This window comes from Symphalangus syndactylus, chromosome 12, assembly GCF_028878055.3.
Source record: "Symphalangus syndactylus isolate Jambi chromosome 12, NHGRI_mSymSyn1-v2.1_pri, whole genome shotgun sequence".
Lineage (NCBI taxonomy): Eukaryota > Metazoa > Chordata > Mammalia > Primates > Hylobatidae > Symphalangus > Symphalangus syndactylus.
The window spans coordinates 51145575-51170388 of record NC_072441.2 but is presented as its reverse complement, the minus strand read 5'-3'; the positions used below and the strand labels follow the sequence as shown (position 1 = coordinate 51170388).

General features: G+C 33.8%; 1 protein-coding gene across 3 annotated transcripts in view; it reads left to right on the top strand.

Moving 5' to 3' along the window:
* The window catches only part of DPYD (dihydropyrimidine dehydrogenase), an 858879-nt gene that overhangs the window by 322078 nt on the left and 511987 nt on the right, over nt 1-24814 (top strand). For all 3 annotated transcript variants that reach the window (XM_063624340.1, XM_063624342.1, XM_063624341.1), the window contains one exon: nt 23773-23880. In XM_063624340.1, the coding sequence (XP_063480410.1) occupies nt 23773-23880 (108 nt within the window). The remainder of the gene's footprint in view (nt 1-23772; nt 23881-24814) is intronic.

Genomic DNA, 24814 nt, shown 5'->3' with positions numbered 1-24814 from the left:
GTGGTGAGCTCACCAAAACTCCATATTAAGCTATGAGCGAGAAACCCCGTGCCCTTCATTAGTCTGTGATGGTGCCTTGGTTAAACTGTTGGTTTTGAAGCCTGATTGCCTGGATTAAAATCCTATGTTTATTTCTGAAGTGTGGCTACCTGAATTCAAATTCTGTATCATCTACCTAAATTCAAATTCTGTGTCATCTATAGCAATGCTGCTGGTTGTGTAGCCATAGACTGGCGCCAGACTCTGAACTGGTTATTACTGGTCTGTAATGAGATAAGCCCACACACTGTATTTAGAAACTTTTACAGAAACTCGACAGAGTATAGAAAAAAATTAACCGGGCATGGTGGCGCATGCCTGTAATCCCAGTTGCTCGAGAGGCTGAGGCAGGAGACTTGCTTGAACCCGGGAGGCGGAGGTTGCAGTGAACCGAGATCATGCCACTGCACTCCAGCATGTGTGACAGAGCCAGACTCCATCTAAAAAAAAAGAAAAAAAAATCCTTGACAGAGTAATTACATGTCTAATGAATCAAGTAATAAAATGTCAGGGCATGCTATGCCTGTGATTTTTTTTGTCAGTTTCTGTTTCTAGTAATTTATTTGTGTTTTCTTAAAAAATAATTGAAAAGGATTGGAATGAAAGACTAGTCCCTTGCCATGGAGTGTCTGAGAAACACTGATCTAGAACAGTACTAAGGCAAAGCTTTAATGTCCTTATCATTCAAATTGGACAAAAAGGAAAGCAGGGCAATGATTTTTATACCTTTCAGGTGACAACACTAAAAGGGGTCTACTGTACCATATAAAAATTGTTTCTCTACATACTTGCCCTTTTGGTTTCTTATGTAGTTATCAGACCTACAGCAGATCTGACCCTGGTATGACTTACATTTTGGGGACCCAAGTGGCAACTGAGAGAGTTTTAAAAGAGAAGGCAGCTTGAGACTTTTTCCTTCTTTTCATAAAAGTTTCTCCTTATTTCGAGGTGATAATTCATGGCTTAATAGTTCTTAAACTTTAATGTGTATAGGAATCACCTGGAGATGTGCATCCATCTCTGACTCTGAGGGGTGGAGTCTGAGTTTCTGCATTTCTCATATGGTGCTGATGCTGCAGATTTGCAGATCTTGCTTGGTAGCGATGATTTGACAAGTCTTGTTTCCCAGGTATGCACTCCACCTAGTGCCTGTCAGCAGACACCCCTAACCCTTGCATAGCACCTCTCTCAGAGACAGAATCTCCCTGCAAATATTTTGTAGGTATCCCTAGTTCGTAGGAGATGTTTTATCCTCACCCTGGACTTACTCTCAATGTTGGTATTTTTCACTGGACCTAGAGACCACCAGAAGCCAAAGATCCTGCAAAGCTAAAGTTCTCAGAATTCCAATGTAAATATAATTTTATTTAAGCCAAATAGCTTTTTAAATTACTAACTTACAAATATGAGTAGGACAGGCTGACTGGTCTGACACAGCCACCGTTGCTTAGTGTTTTGTAACTCTTGTAAAAATATATTTGCCTGAAATCAGTAGTCCCTAGCCAATTACCTTTATTTGGGCATGGATAGTTGAGTGTTTTTGTGTAGACATTTTAGAACAGTCTTGTGGTTCTGATGAAGAACGTTTGGAGGTTGTAAACACGAACTGTGTGTTTGTGTGTGTTTATGTGTAGGTGTTTGTGTGTGTGTTTTCTTCATACTTATGCCCCATCTGAATATGTGGGAATTAGATCTTTGGATCATTTACAAAAGAAAGAAAGAAAATTTTCCTAGTAGCTTGGACTACATGTGCACACCACCATGCCCAGCTAATTTTTGTATTTTTAGTAGGGATGGGTTTTCACCATGTTGGCCAGGATAGTCTTGCAGTAGAATCACTCGAACCCGGGAGGCGGAGGTTGCAGGGAGCTGAGATCCCACCACTGCACTCCAGCCCAGCAACAGAGTGAGACTCCGTCTCAAAAAAAAGAAAGAAATAAAACTTTCATAGCCTTAATTTTAGGACAAATCACTACTCCAATAATCTTAGGAATTTTAATGCAATAGTGGAATATTCATTCTTCAAGTTTTCTTTTTGTTCATAACATAAACAATTGAAATTAAAAATTATAATTGCTGTTTCGTACTGTACAAGTCATTCACCTAGGATATATATTTCTTCTTTTTTGTATGAACTAGGTTTCTATTTTTTGTGTTATCACAGTTATCTAAGCACTTAAGTAATTTGAGCTACATGGTTAGAGATGGTTTTTAATATTTGTGATTCTTGGGTTTATAATATTAACATGCTTGCAAATCTTGGTTTTAGTAAAACATCCAAGTAGTTTGCATGAATAATTAAGTGAACAATAGGTAAGTATCCAGCATCTCTGTATGGTCCTTCTGGTCTTTGAATGTAATCCTATCTGTCTCAAAAAGATAATATTTTGAGTAAGAATTTTATTCTTGACTTAGAATAATTTTCAATCTCATTATCCTAAATTACATTTGGATCCTTGGATATTTAAAAAGAAAAGGATGATTTATTCACATATGTGTGGAACCTTTCTTTTATGATGCTGAGAAAAGTGTGACAATAAATAAAAAGTGAACAAATGAAAACTGAATTTACCATTCCTTCATTAGACTAACATTAATTGAATACCTAGTATGTCCTAGGCAGAAAGAATGCCAAGAAGAACAAAGCAGAAACTCCGTAAAGAGTTCCCAGTCAAAAAAATAAGAAATCATTTATTAGAGTGCAGTGTAAATACCAGTAAAATAGACTCAAACCCTGGGTGTAAGGATAATGAAGAGGAGGAACACATGGTAGGAATCTGCTATTTCTGTTTGGGGTAGGGAGTGACAGTAGTCTGTCAGTCTTCTCAGAGAAGTTAACATATCATGTGCTTCATAAGGATCAAGGTAAACGGAAGCCAGGCAAAGGAGGGAAGGAGGGGCATGCCAATCAGAGGGAATCTTAACTCAGGGGTAATGAAAGGGGATGTTGTATTCAGTGCACTATAGGACAGAATTCAAATTGGTTTATCAGAAATGAAGTGTAATTGCTGAAGGGGTGGGGGAGATGAGACTAAGGTTCAAATAATGAAGGGCCTTATATTCCTTGCTAAGGAGTGAAACACTGGGGACTCCCTCGAATTTTTCATTTTAGAAAAACTTATCTGCCAGCATGATGGGGAATGATACCAACAGAGAGGAAAGAAGCAGGAAGATCAGTTTGGGAGGTTATTTTTTTGTCAGCCAGGATAGAAATGATAAGGGCCTAAGCAATATTAGTGAGATTGAGAAGATTAATTTGAAAGATTATTAAGTGAAAAGAATAGGATTTGGTGATTGTAGAAATGAAGTTTGATGGAGAGGGAGATGTATAGGATGGTTCTGTTTGTTACTTGGTAATCTGCATAGCTGGTATGTAGTTTGTACTTACCAATTATTTTGTCGTGTTTTACATGAAGGTCAGAATCACCCCACTGTTGGTCAGCATAGATTCCCGACACCCAGCATAGTGTCTAGCTCATAGTAAGTGCTCTATGAATATATTTTGAATCAGTGATCATCTCATAGTTCAAAAGACAGAAAGTGGGAATAGTGGAACATTTGGAGAAGAAAATGAAGAATAGCATTTTGGACATCTTGAATTTGTTGTGTTACTAGCCCAACCAGTGGGAGATGTTCAGTAAGCAGTTTGGACAATTGGATATATGGATTTATGAATTTTTACTTTTGTAAACAAGAATTATGCCTTACTCATGGTTAGAGACCTTAGCAGTGTTATTTAAGTTTCCAAATGTGTGCTAACTTTAATCATAGTTAGCACTAGTATTCAAATAGTATTGCATAGTTTAAGAGTAAGCTAGATCTTTTAGGCATATATGAAAAACTAGATATTGCCCTGGATTTTAAAAGCCTACAGTCTTAAGGAATAAATAAGGCAGAGAAAAGAGGCGGCTTTGATTGTAGAAAGAGCATTGATTTTTCAATTAGAAGATCTGTAAGCCTTAACTTTGCTGTTAACTAGATTTTAGTCTCTAAGAATTGTAAAATTTTCTAGACTGCAGTTTCCTCAGTACTAAAATGAGACAATGATATTTCATGGTATCTAATGTCTCTTCAACCTGTAACATTAAATAATCCTGTACATTCATACTTAAACATGATTTTAAAATACATATTGAAAAGTGTGCATCTTGATGGGTGGGGAGGATGTATAGTTGATTTATATTAGTGAGTAGTCGTGATGCTTCCTTCCATTGCTAATGAAAATGAAGTGGAACTTAGAATTAACTAACTGGATTTAGGCCTCGTCTCTGTCAATAATTAGCTATAAAATTTTGGACTTGTTAAGCCCCTTCTAGGGGCTAATTGTCCTTGACATACCTTTTATCTCTAGTCTACTATGGTTTTATTAAAAGTATTTATGTGTGATTTTATTCTGTCAAACTTATGGGGAAAATCAACTCAGTCTTATAAATATCATTCGCATAATATCTATTAAGGCAACACTTGATCTACTGAAAACACAGAGTAAAAGTATTTAAATTATTCATCAGAAACATTGATGTTAAACTAATTCTTCTAGCTCAAGTCTCTAACTCTTGTGGTACCTTAACACCTTACCTGTATCTATAATTATTCTTTCATAAATAAAATCTGGAGTTATCCTAATTTAAGTGTGACATTTATTTTTTGTATTATTATCTGTTTGATACACCCTGTCATAAAACTTTAAAAAAATTTTAAGAAACTTTGAAGATTTGCCTCATTTAAAAATATTAATTAAGTTTTAAATCACCATATCCCAATACCATGTGTGGAACTACGGTAGCTGCTATATGAAATTTTTCAGTTACTTGAATATCAACTCAATGAGAGAAATTGCTGAGATTACAAGTAAGATCCATCCCTCCCCCTGGCTCTTCAGGAGCCGGATAATTAGATAAAAGGATGAGCTAGTAAAGGAAATTCAAAGACAGTTATAATATTGTATGTATGCACAAAGGAAAATAACATGGTAGAACTGCCACTTTTATGGTCTCTGTAGCTACTGCCACTGTGACATTATCCTTTCTACTTGTGCCTTTACTAATTGTCGATGTTTGCTGATACATAATCATACCCATTGTTGTCTGTTTATCTTATTTCTGTCATGTCCTTTGTGCCTAAAAATCTATACATTAGGATTCATTTTATTACATAAATGCTATATTCATGCTCTAGCTCTTTCCATTTATAATTTTAATTAGTAAATATATATTGAACAAATGAACAAATTTAAACACATATTGGCAGATCATGCATTGAAAACAGGTGTTTCGGAAAGTCTCACCAGCACACTCAGTATGCCCCAGATTTCTAGATGTCACATTTAAGGACTTTTTGTGAGTGAAACCACCCAATAGTTTATGTAAAACAGATGATAAATATGAGGATGCAGAAGAGTAAAAAATTTATTAAAGGTTTTAGTGACATGTCCACTCTTTTTCTAATCATTTTCAGAGAGGTATGGTTGATTTTTATAAGCACACTGAACAGAGAGTGTGCTAAAGGAAATACTTTCCTTAGGAAAGAGGGTTCCCAGACTTAAAATCAATTGACTATTAACAACTAAAATTATCTTTTGACTGTACAAATAGACTTTACATTCAATTAGTATATGATTTAAACAAATTTAGATAACTTGCCTAGAGAACAATGCCTGTTACAGGAAGGCTGCTTAATAAATATTTATTGAAGGAAGGAAGGAATCAAGGGCAGGGCAGAAAAAAGGAAAGAGAGAAAGGGAAAGAGAGAGAAAAGACATGTCTGCCCAACTTCGTTTCAATATTTTTATGTTACTATTTAGCATTTTAGGGTAGTAATAAAAATCTCATGGATAATATTCATTCTAGATTATTCAAAACTCTATAATAATCAATAAGAAAATTTCAAAATTAGATACAAACTCTTAATGGAAAAACATCCATGTAGTGTTGCCCTGGCCTTGATTATCTCAGTATTTCAGAGAAGCACATGCTCATAGAAAGGAAGCCTCAGGTAAATGACAACTCTTGCTCAGCACTGGGGGCAGCATAGAGGATGAAGGATTGAAGAAACAAGCCCAACTACTATGGTATAATTTGTCCTGGGGTTTTGGAAGACATTTTGCATATAATCATTAAAGCTAAAATTAAAGCCAAAATTAAAGATATTATTTGCTGCTTAATAAATGATATATGTTTTATAACTTCATTAAGGATGGTGCCTTCCTTAATTATTGCATCCATGAGATTTTCAGTGAGGTGCATATTAACTGCAGAGATAATAATGTTTCTATATGTTAATAATTTTAGATGGCAAACACTTGAGCTATTTTGCAGCCACATGGGAGGAATCATTTACATCTTTAAAGGCTTATTTTACCATTAACCCCTTCATTTGAATACAGTGGATAGCCATATGTAAAGTATTAATTTTTTTTTACATTAGTGCTAACAGCAAGTATTTTAGACCCACTTGTGTGAAAAGATTACAAGCCACAGTATTAGGCATGCACCAACATTTCTGAGATTAATCCTTGTTAGACCAACCTAATGGGAACATATAACTTGATTTTCTATTTATTGATCAGATGCCTCCTGGTTCTTTTATTGTGTGAAATGAAACTCCACAGAGACAATAGTATATTGCATTAATATGCTGAATTTAAAAATGCAACATCATATTAAGTTGGTCTATTTTGCCCTTTCTACTTTTAATACCACTTAATATCAATACAGGGCATAGGGGGATCTGTGGAAATAGGATACATCCTAAATATTTGTCATTATGGCCCAGATTAATGAGCCATTCATGAATCTTTTAGTCATAGACTAATGCTTGAAGCTTATGTTAACAATAAAGTTATGAGAATATTTCCTAACTCAGTCCTTGCAACATGGGGAGTGATGAATGTTTATGAAAGAATGAATGAATGAATCAGAACACGTTTTACTACAACTAACACCTGTGTATTAACTATTAAGTACCACAAGCACTACTTCTAGGTTTGCTTATATTATCTCATTTAATCATTACAAAAAATCCTAATCTCAGTGCTATTAAGGATCTTATTCTTGTTTTGCAGGTGAAAAAATCTGTAGTAAAAGGTGGTATACTAACTTGCTGTAAAGTAGCAGAGTCAAGACTCAAACTTAGGTTCTGGCTTGGATTTGTCTAGCGCAGTACACAATGCATTGTGAATGTTTGAAAACTGCTGTGATGATGGTGGTAATGATGTGGAACTGGAAATGTTATCTGATGTGTAGAAAAAGTTATTTAATACTAATTATAGAATTTTCAAATTACAGTTGCATGGATTGCCCCGTAACCTCCTAGAACACCTTATATTTACTTGATTTTCAACAATAAGACATTTTATTTTTTATCTCTATAGAAAAATAAGATTTGTGCATTTTTGTATAAACTCATTGATACGGTTTATCACCCAAATGAAATTCTCTGTCCTCACCCAACTCTCATCTTATAGCTCTCATAATTCCCACATGTTGTGGGAGGAAACCGGTGGGAAATGATTGAATCATGGGGGCAGGTCTTTCCTGTGTTGTTCTCCTGATAGTAAATGGGTCTCACCAAATCTGATGGTTTTAAAAGCAAGAGTTTCTCTGCACAGGCTCTCTTTTTGCCTGCTGCCATCCATGTAAGATGTGACTTGCTCCTCCTTGCCTCCTGGCATGATTGTGAGGCCTTCCCAGCCACGTGGTACTATAAGTCCAATAAATCTCTTTTTTTGTAAATTGCCCTGTCTCTGGTATGTCTTTATCAGCAGTGTGAAAATGAATGAATACATCTATTATCATATGTATGTTTGTACATACATACACAGACACACACACACACACATATATATACACACACACATATATATACACACACAAACACACGGATATATAGTTAACAAATAGAGATATGAAACTAAAACTGGTAATATCTTTTCTCTTTCTGACATCACAGTTACTTTGCATTTTAAAGCTCCCCAGATGTATCAATGTACTTGGATATATGTATTTTGTAAGCAGCTAATCATGATTTGAGTAAACAATGAATTCTTTAATTGCTTAAAAATAGGATTTTCACATGAAGAAGTTGGGAAAAAAATTGTAATCTTTATAGAGAAATCTGAAATCTGAGATACAAAAATCTGATTCCATCTGAAATCATGTACTGAAACCACTAAGGAATCTGTTTCTGTAGTTAGTTGATCATATGTCCACGAAGACAGCTTTGCTTTTTAACCCATTATGTACACATTTTTCAGTATTTAGTTCTGTCATTGGAGGACCTGGAAGCAGTGAGGGTAATGAGGAGCAATGATAGTTCAGATGTATTCTTTCCTGAAATGACAGTTGAATTAAATCTTTCATTCCCACTGCAAACATACAAATCTATAATCTTCTTTCAAGATGAATCCAGAATCAGGAGTCTGCACTCTTTTATTCTTGGTCAGGAGATTAAAATTGATCACAGGCCACACAAGGGAGTTGGCTGTAGTGTCACAGCTCAATGTGGTTAACGAGGACAGCACTTGCCTTCTGTTCTCCTTAACCGTGCACTTATAAGTTACAAATATTATTGATTCCAGGGGTCATCTGAGGGTATAGGGAGGTGGTGTGACTTGACAATATTTTGCTGTTTTTAAGGGGTAAGAACTATGAGGCCTGATAGCATCTGGGACAGGTATAGTTTAAATCTGACAAATGAAGATTTATAATTTTTTGAGATGGCAAAATCCTTCATGTAGAAATAATGAATGAAAATTTGATAGTTGATTTAACATAGGTCAAATGACTTGCAGTGAAAGAAGAAAAATAACACTTTAATTATTACCTCTTTCTCAAAATGAATTGATGATTTTTGTCATTGTGATCTGTGCTTTAAACAAATGAATAGTGCTTAGAAGATAGTTTTACAAGACGCCATTTAAATTTAAGTGGGTGTGGTTTACCTAAAATCATTCCAAAATGTAGTGTAGGTGGGATGATAGGTAAGTAATTACTTAGTAATCTTTAAAGCATATTTTTTCTTTCTTATGAATAAAATAGCTATATTAACATTCAAGAACCACATAGCACTGTATGCCACATTTTCAGACTAGGTTAAGCCTCCTTTTTTTTCTCTCTAACAATAAATATTAAATGCTGCCCTAAAGTATATTTTATGAAATGATGGAAGAAACAATATATTTAACAGTTTTCGCTATTTTAAATCTGACTTTGCCACTTGTCTGTGAGATTATAGAAAGCTTTTTTTACTGCCTTGAACCTCAGTTTGTCATCTGTAAATGAGCATAAGGATACCTAGTCCATAGTGTTTTTGTGGGGCTCAAGTATATAAGAAATATTTTAAGTAATAAATCACTTTACAAATGCAAAGTTTTAAAATATTTATTATTACTGAGCTTGTATAATGTTGAGCTTATATTTAAGACAGTTAGTGGTGAAAGACCTTCTGAACTAGATGCTCTCTCTTTTTCTTTATCTTCTGTAGAATACATTGACAAAACAGCAAGTTAGGGTTTCAAAAGAGTCTAGATTGTGGCTGGAATGTGAACTGATTGGACTAGACTTCATTGCCAGTAGTGGCCCTTTATACAGCATGGTCTAAGAGGACAAATCACATAGCTTAGCATTAGAATATGCCTTCTTTAAAAAATGTAAACGTATTTACAAATGATTAAAAATGGCCCTAAAACCATATGTCATCATAGAAATTACCTATTGAGAAACTGAAAAGAAAGTATGAAAGCAGACTGCTCAGTTTATTAAACCAAAGGCATTTGGAATGTAATTCATTATTTTACATTGACTTTGAAAATGTGAGATTTTTATTGATTCTATCAAAATGTATGCTCTCTGTACTATCATTAGAGTGGTTCAGATGTTAGTATAATTCGTGAATTGGTATATATTATATAGTTTACAGTGAACTTAAATAGTTTCTAAACAACAACTGATATTTCTGTTTGATCTCCCTAAGTAATCCACCATGAACTATTGCTATAGATTCTTCACCTAGTAGTGGGATAAATGAAAACATGACTGTTTGCCAATTGCACATTAATATACATTTATATGTATATTATTAAATTTATATTAAATGCATATTAATGTACATTTTAATGTGCTCCAATTAAGATGAAAATAATTTTCATTATTATTAAATTTCTCATATCTGTCTACGTCTTCATAATTCAAGAGCACTTAAAACAGGTCAGGTGAGGAAGCACTAAACATTTCATTTTACAGGTGAGGAAACTAAGCCACAGGGAAGTAAGCTAATTTGCCATACATCACAAAGCTAGTAGGTAGGGAAACCAAGAGCAAACCTAAGTGTTGCTACCTTACTCATATATTTCTACTGTCTAGGAGTCTTTATTTGGTTTTGGTTTCAGAGGTCAGAAAATCTATGGTAGGGTGAACCAGACATGAATGTACCCTTTTGTGGGATTTCCAAACCCACTAGTAGAAAAACAACACCTCCATTGTTCAGGGCTTTAGTTTTGATGTATTTACTTAAGATTGTAAGAGAAGATTTTCTAAATGTGGTTTTTAATCAAACAAATATTATACAAATTAAGTTATGTCCCTTTTATATTATTTAATCAGAATGTAATTGATGTGCAGTTGCCATTACTGACTTAATTTTTACTTCTTGAGAAAGCACTCTAGTGCGAATATATTCTCCCTTATACTGACTCCTGGGAAGTCATGTGATGTATTCTCCCTCTGGCCAATTCATTCTTTTCATACTTTGTCCGAGATTACCACTAGAATACTTCCCCATGTGGCTATTATAGAGCTTTCCCCTTTCTTCTTCTGAGTTGGCTCATTTAAATAGATTCTAATAGTTACAATATATGTATTTGTGTTTTGTTGCTTTTGTTCTGTTTAATATTCTCTTTCAATAAATCTTTTTGTTTATATTATTTCTAAAATTAATTGTAGGCTAGTGGCCTTGTATTGTACTGAAAATCAAGAAAGATGACTCCTAAAATCAAAAGTGTTCTTTTGAACACTGTTTGTGCTTTACAGTGTACATAGTGTTATACACTGTATAATGTTTTAAATTTTTGCATCTGTTTTTCTTCTGTGATAACAAGGAAGTTTGAGCTGATACCTCTCTTTTTTTGGCTTCTGGCATACCGCTTTTTCCTACCCCTCCTCCTGATTGGTCCTTCTTCAATATCTACTTTAGCTTCCTTTTCTCTTTCCTTCCTTAAGGTGTGTGTGTTATCTTGTGCTCCCCTCTTGGCCTTCTCTTCTGATTACTGTATACACTCTCCCTGGATTAGCTCATTAGCATCTCTGACTCCCAGCACCATTTTTTTGCTAATAATTTTCAAATCTGTTTATCTAGACTGGATTTCCCTCCCGAGCTTCAGACGTTTGTTCCACACTCTATTAAATATGTCCAAAAAGGAACAACACTCTTCCCTTAGAATCTGCCCCTCTTCCACTATACTGAATCACAGTGTAGTAGGAAGAAGGACATGTAATAAACAAATTTAGAATGGAGCAAGACATGTGCTATGAGAGAAAGATGTATAGGCTATTGAGATACAAAAGAAAGCTGAGACTCAGCTTTGACCTTGCCATTTATAACCACAAGGGACCAAATCCTATGAAGTTAAAGCCTAAATATATTGAGATTATATTTTTATTCTTCTGCATCCCCACTGTCAGTATCTTAGAATAAGTGCTATTTTTTCCCATTTAAGTTACTGTAATAGGAGAAGAGAATGAAAACATACCTCTAGGGAATCTGGAGGCACAGTTTTGAATGCCATATATAGGATTTCTTTGAAGTATTAAAATTTCATTCAAAATTTGCATTTCATTTCTCAGTCTCTCTACATTTGTCTTAATATGTACACTATAATTTAAATTACTTATCTTTGAGTGAAATTGTTGCCCCAGGAGGGTAAGCTGTGTTTGTACTAAGCTGTGGATACCCCCTGCAATGCCATGTTGGTGGAGGTTACTAGTAATCTTGGTTAAGAAGAAGAGAAGTTTTCCTTTCTTATCTGGATTTATGCAGTATCCCCTTATATCCACCTTCTTCCATTCTTATTTTCTGCAAATTATTTCTATATACTGCTACCAATTTGTCCTTGCTAATATACAAAGCTGATTATATCATTTCCTAAAATGTTTCCTCAGTGTAAAATCCAAACATCCTGGTGTGACTTGAATGACCCCTCATAGTTTGGACCCTGCCTATTTGTCAAATTTCACATTTTGCTTCTTCCTGTCTCCTCCTATCTACTCCCCTCATCATATCCCAGTTCTTGTCAGATTGAATTCATACCCCATCATGCCCTTGTATATGAAACTTATACTCCCCCTTTTTCTATGACTGGAAACATTAATCTTTTAAGACTCAGCTTTAGAATGTTGTCTCCAGTCCAGGTGAAGTGCCTTTGTAACTGCTCCTGTGGTAACCTATACATCCTTCTCTCATAGCAGGTGTCTTGCTCTATTCTAAATTTTTTTATTACATGTCCTTCTTCCTACTACCCAAGAAGCTATTTATCTATATATTCCCAGCACCTAATATGGTGTTTAGCACATAGTAGGTACTCATCTGTGTATCCTCATCACCTAATATGGTGTTTAGCACATAGTAGGCATTCAGTAAATATTAATGAATGAGCGGTTAAATAAATTAAATACCTAGAATTTGTATTTCCAACTGATTGTACTCACGATTCTTAAAAAATCAAGCTGGTTTCCAAATCCAAAAGTTGAATATGATAGACTATTTTAAAATAATTTTATGTAACAAAAATTTCAGAACTAGATATATAATGATTATACATTGAAACTGCCAAGTTTTGCATGCTTAATCGCCAATACTCAAGGAAATTTCAATTGGGACTAAATGTTTTAAAGTGTCCATAGTTTTCATTGTTGTTAAAGTTGTTGTTATGGTGTTTTATATAATAATTGTGTTAAATATCAAGGAAGAAAAAATATCAAGAAAGGTATGCATATGAAAATAATAGGTTTTTTAAGTACATCAAGATCAGTTCATCTATTAACATTTTCCATATGCCAGTCAGTATGCTAAGCAATTATCATATTATTGAGATATATTATCTCATTTAATATCCCAGCAAAGCAGGTTTTATAGTTAAGGAGACTGAGACTTAAAATTTAAATAACTGTCATTATGCAAGGTTAAACAGCTAGTATTTATAGTGAAGTAGTATATTAGTTGGTTCTCACACTGCTATGAAGAAATACCCAAGACTGGATAATTTATAAAGGATAGAGGTTTAATTGACTCACAGTTCCACATTGCTGGGGAGGCCTCAGGAAACTTACAGTATGGCAGAAGGCAAAGGAGAAGCAAGCACCTTACTCACAGGGTAGCAGAACGGAGTGAGTGCCAGCAGGGGAAATCACAGATGCTTATAAAACCATCAGATCTCATGAGAACACACTCACTATCATGAGAACAGCATGGGGGAAATCACCCCCATGATTCAGTTACCTGCCACCAGGTCCCTCCCACAACACATGAGAATTATGGGGATTACAGAGATTACAATTCAAGATGAGATTTGGGTGGGGAAACAGCCAAACCATATCACATATCGATATGAACATAAAGATGTCTGATGTTAAAAACTATTGCTTCCCATTACACTGGACCCAATATTCTCACAAATTCTGTTATAAACAGGTATTCTTTCTGTTATAAACAGGTATTCTTTCTGTTATAAACAGGTGTGTAGTGATTGTTATATGTGGAAAATTGCAGTGCATTTGGCATTTTCAACCACAGTCTGTACATTTGAAAAGACATTTGGATATGGTATAGTGTAATTGATTTAATATTAGAGTGGGGAAATGTGATTCTTTAATTATTTTTGAGTCACAGGATCCTAGGAGAACGTCACGAAAAGTGTGAGCCCTCTGTACACAATAAAATGCATACTTACAAAAGGTACTCTGTTTTAATATAGTCTTAGACTCTCTAAAAAACATAGACAAGGCCCAGAACTCCACTTCTAGATGATTTACCTATTTTATTGATGAAGAAACTGAGGTGCAAAAGGGTCAAACATGTTTCTGGAATTGTTGACCAAGTGCATCCATCAAGAATGCCCTTTAGAAAGTGATTTTCTTGTGAAATTTTCTGAATTCCTAGAAAAGTACTGCGATTTTAAGTCTCAGCAACGTGACAGTAGTACTAAATATATTCCAAGTATATTTATGCATGAAAATAATTTAATATTTTCTAATATCTAACATATTTCTTGTAAAAATCTATTGAGAACAGTAATTTTTTGGAAAACTTATAAAATTACAGTAATGACTCAGAGTAAAATAAAATAAATTTGCACAGAAGTTTATCATTTAAAGAGGAAAATGCAGAATTAAAATGAAATGACACTGATCGGTGAATATTATCAGAAGATAAAATAATTATATGGTAGCATGACAAATTTCTATGTTTGTGAATTACATTTTCTACCTATAAAATCAGTTATTTCATTATGACAGAGCTATTTTATGCCTACTTGTCCACATAACAGTTCTGTAAGGAAATACGGTTTTGTAGCTTCTCATTTTAAAGATGAGGAAACTGAGGCTTAAAGTGTAATTATTTATGCTTGGATTTATAGCTATATAAGTAACAGAGTCAAGAGCTCACTAGAGAGATCATATCCTTCTGAACTGAGCAGCTCTCCATCATTTCACATATATGCCTGGAGAAAATCACGTAGATGTAGAAAACAAGTTCCAGCAGCTAAGAGAGAGTCACAAGCGCATTTGCTACATGTTCTTTATTTTAAAGCCTGCCACTTGCTTCCTCAGTCTTGTATTGTTTCACTTTGCAGAGCTCTGAAGGCCAGAGCATACATGAGTAATTCAGAACGATTCTTAGCTTTCATTTCCGTTTTAATCCATGACCCTAACTCGTACATTGTGTTTCACCTCATTTTATTCCAGTACTACAGCAAAGGCTAGTTTACTTCAAAGGAAACTGTTTAAATGCCATTATCAAAATGCATGGTATGTTAACAATTATTACATAAAGTTTTTCAAATACAGAATATTTCAGTCTCACAATATGATTGTATAATTTGCTAGAACAATTACTGATAAAGGGGTTATCAGTGCCTGTGTTTAAGAATTTACTTGAGTAAAAAATGTATAAAAGTACAATTTTTAAAAACACCTTCCAGAAAGTAACTAATACAATACAATGAATGTGAGGTAGATTTACTGGTGATTAACACATTAGTAATACTTTTGAGATTACATTTTTAAAGGGGTCTTCTTTCTTCTACGGAATGTGTGTTTATGGTGGCAGCTTTAATGCTGTTTCCTACTGTGCAGTTCAATAGAGTATGTTTTTAGGTGGTTGGTTGAGGGTTTTTTTCTGTTATGTATGTCGATGGAGATAAGTGTTTTAATTACTTTTTTAATGTCTGTGCTTTTGTATTTTTCTCCTCTCTTCCCTTTTATTTCCTGCTGTTGAGATTACTGCCTCATCTCCACAGCAGGTGGCTGTTGCAAATTTGTTTTCTTTGTAAGCCTGGAAGATTTATTTCGTAATATAACTGTTCCTTTTTAGTATTTTATTATTAATGATTTCTTTACTTTGGGATATAGTATACTTACACAGTCCTAAACAGTAATTTCCTAACACTATCTAAGAATTCCAATCATTAAGAAAAAAAATCTTTGCCTGAGGCATATTGTTTGAGATTTTTGCTTACCCTTACTTCACAATGTGGGGATTAAAATTTAAGGAAATTGTTTTATAGCAAAAACCAAATGAGAAAAAGAAACAGAGAAAATAGAAGGGAGGGAAATAAAGAAAAGGAGAAGAGAAAAGGCTCAAGAGACAAAGTATACTCTAATAAATAATACCATAAAGCAGAGTAATGAGGATAATTTTATGGCTGAAATATGAAATTACATTAATATCTTTTCTAGAAATGTTTTAACTAAACCAAATGCTAATATTAAAGTATAATTTCAATTATTACAATAATTTCTACTAATTATAAGCAAATTGCAATATTATAAAGTAATAATGAAGAAAAAAGTACTTCTTTTTTTTGTCCAAAGGGTTTGTTGTTCTCATTGCATCATAATGTCCTATAGATAGAAGAAAAGATGCAACAGATCCTAATATAGACATGATCTGTTATGAAAGTACAATATACTCAAGGATATTTTATCTGTCTCTGTAAAGAAAGCCATAATTTTATTAAACAAAATAAAATATATGTATTTTTTCCAAATGTATAAAGGAAGTAAAAAGTATGAGACCAAAAATGCATGGTGAACCCATATTCTCATTTTGTTTATATTAAATCACTGGACATTTATTACAGATAAAAAAAATCCTCTATAAGAATTTCAACCACTCAAATTCAATTCATATGTGTACTTGTACTTCTTAATACATTCATTGCTTTGTTATAAAGAATATGTTCACATCCTTTCTCACCTGTAGATATTCTAAATTGAAGTCTGATAGTAAGTTCTAATATGAAGTTAGATGAAGTAATTACATTGGCATGATAGAATTTGTGTGTTTTCTGCATGAAGTATAGAAGCCAATTGAAATACTTTATAACTTCATAAAAATTCTTTAGTTATTTTATTCTCTTTTCTAGTGCTTTTTAACATTGTACTGTACTATACATTAAATACAAAGAGAAATTCAGCATGTATCAGATTTTCAAAATTATATAATAATACTCAGTAATCCACTTGGTTCTGGACTTACTGTTATGTGCTGCTGTACAAAAAAAAATCTTGTGTAATGGGAAAAATGTTATTTAAATGGTATCTCCATTCATAACATTTTTTAAAATCTTCTTGTTACTCTCTAACCAATTGTGTGATACACACAATTAATGTGTGTGGTCACATTTAGAGAAAGAGTATAGACAGCAGTTATATGAAACAGATGTTTAATGGGGATTTCAAAAATCAATGAAATGAATATTATTGTGATGCATGGTGATCTAATTTCATATGTGTTATATTGAATCACTCCATTTTTTTCTGAATTCAGTCTGAACACTCAGTACTAAACGCATTTACAGCGGCACATCGGGAAGAAAATGGGGAGTTTTATTGAGAAAAGGACCACAATAGGCCATCATTGATCTATTCTCTTTCTCATCAATATATAGATCCTAGAATGATAACCCATATGGCACTATTGTCCCTTAGAAGTAAGACATAAATCCTTTGAGTGATCTTTAAGTGACACTTTATAATCCATTGCGACATGCTTAGTTAGACACTTGAAAGGAATATTTTACTTCCACATTGTAATCTCAACTGCTTGGGCTTGAATCAGGAATAGCTTATCTTCTCTAATACATATATAAACATATATATATATATATACATAGATGCATATATTTATGATTTTCTACCTACTTTTACACATGCTGTATACAGCCACCCAAATGGCTTATGATTAATTGTAATATCTTCTTTATTTGAAAGTGTTTATTATGAATCTCTTTATCATGTAAGCCTTTTTCCCCAATAGTTTTTATACTTTACCCAAGACAGTAATAATGACTTACATTTTAATGTTATTTTAGATTTACCAGCATGCTTTATGTGCACTTTTCTACCTAATTTTCAGAAGAACCCTGTATAGTAAGCAGGGTTGTCTGCATTCTAAAATTCAAGGAGTTTGAGAGCCACAGGATTAAGCAATTTTATTCAATTACAGTTATAAAATGGAAATAATGAGATTAGAACCCAGTTCTTTAGATCCTAGGTCAATGCTGTCTGAGACATTATTTTGTTCTTAATGCTCCAGTTTGAATGACACTTTGAACAGGAGTGGGCTTCTTCTTGCTATTAATACTTTCCTTGTTTTGATGCACATGTAGCTGGAGTTCATTGTAGTCTATAGAATGAATGAAGTTAGAATAATACTCTTATGTGGCTACAGCCTTTCATTTTAGCCAAAGATGCTAAGTTTCATGGACTGTGATACTACCTATCCAATACTGACCACTTAAATCTGTAATAATATAAACTGTGTATATCATGGATTAGATGATCATTTAGCTTATATCTACTCAAACATATCATTTCATTAAATCAAACAAAGGCTTTAAGGAAGCAAATGAAAATTAAAGGAAACATTTATTTCACATCTATGCAAAGAGCTTTATATACCTGTTTTTCGTGTTAATTCTCCCAACAGTCCTATGATGAGGCTGCTGTTGCCCAGAAAGTGTAATTTATTTGGCCAAGGTCATAATAGCTAGTAAATTCTAGAACTAGAATTTTAATGCAGGAAGTCTGACTTCAGAGTTTTCAGTCCTATCCAGTATACTGTTTACAAATAATTGTACAAATAGGTCAGTTGGCCTTAAGATTTTATAAGATTTAATAAACAAAAATAAAGACAAAAGTTGTTACATGGATTTTTCTTTTACTAAGACAGGGGGCAGTCAGCCTGGTTTACTCCATAAATACATGTTTAATCTGTGTATTTTAAGACTGTCCCTAATGCAGCACCATTTCCCAAGCCAGCATTAGAAAATAAGGACTGAGTAACATAACATGTGAGATCTCACATACAAAAGTACTTTGGAAGGTGAAAAACTTACGGTATTTGCCATCAGCTACATTTTGCTGATCTCATCCAGAAAACTTGAGAGTAGTGACATAATCAGTGTTGTTTTATTTGTCTACCAAAGTCTTATTGAAAAAACACGTGTGTGAAATAATAATAATTGGTGTTCCTATAGAGTTCAGTATACTAGAGCATTGTCCATTTGTTTTTGTTTTTGTCTTTTTTTGAGACAGAGTCTCTGTCACCCAGGCTGGAGTGCAGTGGTGCGATCTCAGCTCACTGCAACCTCTGCCTCCCAGGTGCAGCAATTCTTGTGCCTCAGCCTCTGGAATAGCTGGGATTACAGGCATGAGCCACCACGCCCAGCTAATTTTTGTTTGTATTTTTTTTTTTTTTTTTTTTTTTTGGTAGAGATGGGTTTTCGTCATGTTGGTCAGGCTGATCTCGAATTCCTGACCTCAGGTGATCCACCCACCTTGGCCTCCCAAAGTGTTGGAATTACAGGCGTGAGCCACCGTGACTGGCCAGTATCACCCATTTCTGTGAGCTACAGCCTTTGGCCAGGGACTTGAGGTAGTTTCTCGGTGCTCTGTGCTGTCTTCTTCATGCCTGGGATTTGTGAGTCTATCTCCAAAGATGACTGTCTTTCTCATGATGGCTTAGCTGTCATTCAGGTGAATCCTTTCAAGAGCAAGAAGCATCACACAAGTGCTTGCATCATTCAGTTAATACTAAACAAGTGGTTTGGTGAAGTAACACAAGCAAACATTACAGAATCTGAGTAATTCTTAAACATGCCCTACGATAGCTATGAAAGCAAAGCCTTAAAAGCTTTTTTTTCTCTTTTATTACTTCCTAGATTTTAATATGTAACAGAACATCTAATATCTTGTTCATGTTAACTGAAGTTGTGTAAAACTTTATGTGAGCACAAGGACAGAATTTACTATATATACTGCTGTTATTTATTCTGTAGTTGTTCCAGAGGGAGGTGCTTTGGCAACAAAGCAAGGATACACATTTCAAAGAATATCAAATAGTGAAAAATAACCAGGATATACCCAAGAGGAATTCACTTAAGAAGGAAAACATTTCAGAAAGGAATTGTACTGGAGAAAATAATCACAAAACAAAAATGCCGACAAGAGAAGCAGCCAGTCCTTTCTCTGTCACTAGATCGGAACCTGGCTGCAGACACATCCTGTGAGGTATGCATATCTGCAGCCTTGTAGAGAAACTTAATACATACATGTTAAATGATTACTTTAGATAGGACTGGTTATGTAGCTTCACATTATAACCTGGCCTATCTTACACATGAAAAAGGCAGCCATTTTGAACTCATAACATAGACTCTACAACCAGTGTCCACGTTAGAAATTGGCACTGCTGCTTACATGTTCTGTGATCCTTCAGTGAGTTACTTAATCCCTATATGCCTCAATTTCCTCATATTTAAAATGTGGATAATAACATCAGTTGTCTCATACAATTATTTTGAGAATTAAAATGAGTTATATAATAATCACCTGGGGGCCAGGCATTGAGTAGTGTCTGTAGTCAATAAAAGTTAATTTAAATTTTCTGTAACATAAGCAGGATCCTTCCTTCCTTCCTTCCTTCCTTCCTTCCTTCCTTCCTTCCTTCCTTCCTTCCTTCCTTCCTTCCTCCTTCCCTCCCTCCTTCCCTCCCTTCCTTCTTTTTCAGAGAACGTGAAAATCACCATTTAAAAATAATTCTTAAGGAGGTGTTCCTTTGTATAAATGCATGCTAAAACACCAAAAACTTCAATAACTATTCTAAAGAAACAAACTATTTGGGCTCCTTGAAAGACAAAGACTATACATATATACTATGCTGAACTGTTTTGTTTGTAAAATCTTTGTCAATTCATCTTTATTCATAAACTCTCTTTTTCACACTGAAAGGTGAATTAAAAAGTCATTTCAGTGTCATTTTGAAATCATCCTGGTATAGACACATACCTTATTTATTAATATGCCACCTACTCTCAGAGAAGTCTTCCTTTGATAGATGACTATTTGCAAGTTTCATTTTCTTTCATATTTCACTTAAGATTGCCTCATTTTTCTTTCTTTGTAGAACTTTATTTACATTTGCTAAGGTTTAATACTTTTATTTAAGCTTTTATTCTTTCCTTGCCATGCAATATGAAGTATGAAATAATTGATAAATTACAGAATAAACCTATCTTAATATTAATAGCTAATGTTTAATGAGTATTCACGATGTGCCAGCTCTCAATTATATATATGATTTATCCATATATATATTTTTAATATTTTTATAATTTTATAATATTTTTAACATTTTTTAAAAATCTCACATCCATGAGAGAAGTATAATTATTATCTCTGTTTTTAGAAATGAAGTAGTGGAAAATCAGATCAGATTAAGAAACTCAATTTCAGGGTTCTCCAGAAAAACACAATTAGTAGGATGGACAGATGGTTAGATAGAGATGACTTATTTTAGGGAATTGGGCTATTTAATTATGGGAGCTGGTAAGTCCAACTCCTTAGGGCAGGACAGGAGACTGGAACTCCCAAGTAGGAGCTGATTGTGCAGACTTAAGACAGAATTTCTCCTTCCCCAAGGAAACCACAATTTTGTTCTTAAGGCCTTTTGATTAATTGATTGGATAGGGCCCACCCACATTATTGAGGCAATCTCCTTAAAGTCAAGTGGTTGTAGATATTAATCACATCAATAAAAGTCTTTCCCAGCAACACCTACCTTAGTGTTTGATTGACTAATGGGTGTTATAGCCTAGCCAAGTTGACACCTAAACCTAACCTTCACAGGATTCACAGGAACTTATACAATATCACAGAACTGGTAAATGAGAGAGGAAGGACTCATACCAAAGTCTGTCTAGTGACAAAATCCCTGCTTCTGATCATCCCACAGCACTATGATTAGCATAGACTATCAAAGTATCCACATGGAGACCTTCAGATGCACTGTCCCTGGCCAGAAGAGATGACCTGTCACCCAGGTAGAGGAGGAGGGCTCCGTGGACCTTGAGGCCCTATGTGTGACCTGGGGTGTGGCTAAATAACCTGCAAAGAAAAGCTAATTATGTGTAGCATAGGTATATGTTGGTTTGAACAGTCAAATGTAGACCTAACTTCAGTCTTCTTTTAACAGGTTTCAGAAGGAATCATTTTGTCATTAGAGAGCCTTCAAGAACATATTCAGCTATTTTTACCAACCCCATCCCTCCACCCCAGGTTTTCTAAAAGAATCACATAAACAGCCACCCATTTATATAATCGTTTCTGTTACTAATATACCTTTTTATGTCATAAAAGGGAGAAACAGTCTTATCCCCATTTCCTTCACAGAGAAGCTGAGGCAAAGGCAGGTGAGGTGGCTCCCTTAACTATGCTACTACATAGTGGAAATCATTTTGACAGCAAAAGGTCTTTTAAAATCATTTATGAGCAAATGTTATGGAAAAGGAAATTCAGGGGTGCTGGATGGAGAAGAAAAAATGTTTGGTTTAATCTGAAGAGACAATGGTGGTTTATTGCTGATTACTCACAACCCACAGAAACCTTCAGCTTTCAGATCAGATATGGCATCCACCTTATCTCATATGACAAAAGTCATCCTTGGGCTATGCTTATTACTCTGTGTCTACCAGCAAATGTCCATTGCCCTTCATTTCATTGTAAAATAAACTCCTGCCTCTCTAGAATGACCCATTGGTAGAATGAGTCTTAGTAATAAAATAAAACTACATGTTTTCTCCTGCATTTATGGAATTGAGATGAATTATTTCTCTACTTGCCTTGGCTTGGATGGGGTGACTGCTATAAGATTTGCTTCATTTACACTTTGGAAAAAAATTAGTCTGCTACTCATTTTCCTTTCAAAGTTTTGGTAAGAATTTACTAATTTATAGTTGATATATGCACAATGTAGAAAATTTGGAAAATAAGGAAATAATAAAAATTGGAATATCCTTAATACCACCACCCTAAATGATCTCTGTTTGGATTACATGGTTTATATTAATACATTTTTTTTACAAAATTTGAATTATACTATACAGAGTTTTGAATCCTGCAGGTTCGTTTAAGACTGTATTTTGATTACAATCTTATACCATATTTCTCGAATATTCGTTCTGTTGTCTTTTTCTTTTATATGGTAAAACTAACTTCTTCATTCACCTGAAATTCTGGTACTCTCTCATCTTATTTTCCTCTTTCTGTATTAATCATTTTTGTGCATTAAACCTTTATTTGCATGTGTCGGTATTTTCTTAGGATAGATTTAAAACTATTTTCTAGATATTGAACACCAATGTATATTTCCACCAAAAGAGTATGACAAGTTCCATGTCTACCATTGCTGTATAGTTTAATTTTCTTAAATATTTTTCTTTTTATAGAGAAGTTACAACTGTATTCTTTTAATTTGTAGTTTAATGACTCAATGGAGTTAATATTTTTAGTAATTATAGGTGATTTATATTTTTTCTTCTCCCAATTTTTATTATTCTTTATGTTTGCATTGAAAAGCTTATATGTTCCTTACTGATTTTGAGAATTTATGCAGTAAAGACATTTAATTATTAAAACATTTTCTTGGTTAATAATTTTCATTTTAATTCATTTATATTTTTGAAATTTAGCAGTGGTCGAATTATTGTGGCAAAATACATTATTTTTTCCTTTAATTTTTTTCCTTCATTAAAAAAGAAATGATTTTACTTATTCAGGACTTAGATAAATATGTACCCATTTTTAACGCTTTTTTATATTTAGTACTTTAATATAGCTGAAACTGACTTATTTATGACATGAGGAAAGAATATAACCTGATTTTCCCTGTAATGTTATATATGTTTATGTGTGTATATACATGATATGTTTCCATATATTTATAGGTATACATTAATGTGTGATTTACGATGTGTGCTTGGTTATATATTAAAGATATACATGATATACTCTGAGATCTGTTAGACTGTATTATGTACATTTTATATTGATTTGCTTACAGATGTTTTCCTCTAAGGATGACATTATTTCAAAGATTAAAGTTTTCTTTTTTGTTTTAATATCTAGTAGGAAAAGCCCCTCCTCCTGCTAATGATATTTTATAAATTTGATTAATTAGGTTTGCCAGAACCCAATAAAGATGCCATCTTCCAAGGCCTGACACAGGACCAGGGGTTTTACACATCCAAAGACTTTTTGCCACTTGTAGCCAAAGGCAGTAAAGCAGGTATAACATATTGTCTTTTATGCTTCATAGTGAGTATGCTATTTTGTTTATTGTAAAGTAATATCAAAATCAAGCTCAGCAGCACATTGTTCAGATCTCACACCCAACCTTGCCTAAGACCCAAATGTAAAGTTTAAAAAAAAAAAAAGGCCGGGTGTAACAGTTTGCCAGAATCGTCTGTTTGTTCATTCTTCCGGTAAAGTATCATCATAAGGAATTTTCACTGTAACATATATATGTCTAAACTACATCATGAAAAATTGCTTCAAGGTAAGCAAGTCCTTAACAAACATTGGAAGATGTTTTTCAAAGAAATGGCACGAATCATCACATATCTTACATGATTTGTATCTACACAGGCAGAAAGATTGACTGTCTTGTCTTAAACAGTAATTTTATGAAGTTAAAATAAAATACTTTGATAGACACCCTATCACTTTATACACCCCAAAAAGAACCACCTGAATGAAGGTTGTACCTTGCTTTGGCCTGACCAGAGTCATTGTCTTTGGGGAAAATTGTAATATTTTATCCAAAGCTAGATAATCTAAATCCTTCAAAGGTATATTTTTAAAGAGGTCTGAGCCACAGCTATTGCTACACTAATTACATGTAGAAATGATACAAAGTTTTATGCTTCTCCCAGAACTTAAAACAGTAAGAAACTTTCTATATTAAATTATTCTTCAGAAGTTTACAGCTAAAGATGCATACCCTCTCCACCTTCTTCCTCTCAGTAGAACGGGATGTTTGTATGTCTGAAACCCTTTCTGGGGAAGGTCATAGTGCACCTAGCTTATATTTGAAAATTACAGACTGTCCCAAATACAAAATCTTCCAAGCAAAATGATTACACTTATTGAAATTATAGATTTATTCTATTCTTGGTACCATTTTAAAAATTATAGTAATTTATCTTATGAACAGTTTTAGT